This window comes from Nicotiana attenuata, unplaced genomic scaffold (genome assembly GCF_001879085.1).
Source record: "Nicotiana attenuata strain UT unplaced genomic scaffold, NIATTr2, whole genome shotgun sequence".
NCBI classification, from domain to species: Eukaryota; Viridiplantae; Streptophyta; class Magnoliopsida; order Solanales; family Solanaceae; genus Nicotiana; species Nicotiana attenuata.
Window position 1 is genome coordinate 1,842 of NW_017698279.1, and position 910 is coordinate 2,751.

Consider the following 910-nt stretch of genomic DNA (forward strand, 5'->3'; position numbering starts at 1 on the left):
CTTCTTCCGGGAGTGCAAAGTAATCAGCTACATCCAAATGCATGAAGTCTAAATTATCTTCAGAAATAAAATTTGCTTCAGCATTTTTTTCTGTCTTCTTTAGGGAGGCTTGATAAAGCTCAATCAGGTGCTTTGGCGTACGACAGGTACGTGACCAGTGCCCTTTTCCTCCACATCTATAGCATGCATTTTCTGCATTTGTTGCTTGCACCGCTTCATGCTTTTATTCCTTCCTTTTCCACTGCTGGTGGCGAGGAGGGTTCTTTGGTGCATCATTATTACCATGATTGGGATTTCTTCCCCGACCACGGCCATGACCACGACTGGGGCCATGACCTCTTCCACGTTTAGCTTGGTGGAAGTTTGTCTCATTCACTTCAGGGAATGGACAAGAACCAGTAGGTCGGCTTTTATGATTTTTCATTAATAGCCCATTATGTTGCTCGGCTACATGAAGATGTGAGATAAGTTCAGAATACTTTTTAAATCCCATCTCTCGATATTGCTGCTGCAGGAGCATATTCGAGGCATGAAAAGTGGTGAAAGTTTTCTCCAACATATCATGATCAGTAATATTATCACCACATAATTTCAATTGTGAAATAATCCTGAACATAGCAGAATTATACTCACTGATAGATTTAAAATCTTGTAGCCTTATATTAGTCCAATCATATCGTGCCTGTGGAAGAATGACCATCTTCAGGTGGTCATGTCTATCTTTCAAATTATTCCACAGTATGACTGGATCTCTAACAGTAAGATATTCCATTTTCAGGCCCTCATCAAGGTGATGGCGTAGGAATATCATTGCTTTGGCACGGTCTTGGTTTGATGCCTGATTTTGTCTTTGATGGTGTCTACCAGACCTATCGCATCAAGATGAATTTCAGCATCAAGCACCCAAGAC

General features: G+C 41.2%; 1 protein-coding gene across 1 annotated transcript; it reads right to left on the reverse strand.

Annotated features, from left to right (window-relative positions):
- Positions 1 to 223: 223 nt before the first annotated feature.
- Positions 224 to 772, reverse strand: LOC109222703. Its single transcript, XM_019387025.1, has one exon. The coding sequence runs from the start codon at positions 770 to 772 to the stop codon at positions 224 to 226; it is 549 nt and encodes a 182-aa protein (XP_019242570.1).
- Positions 773 to 910: the final 138 nt, after the last annotated feature.

Coding starts and splice junctions, on each gene's coding strand:
- LOC109222703 (XM_019387025.1), bottom strand. CDS start 772: ATGGAATATCTTACTGTTAGAGATCCAGTCATACTGTGGAATAATTTG.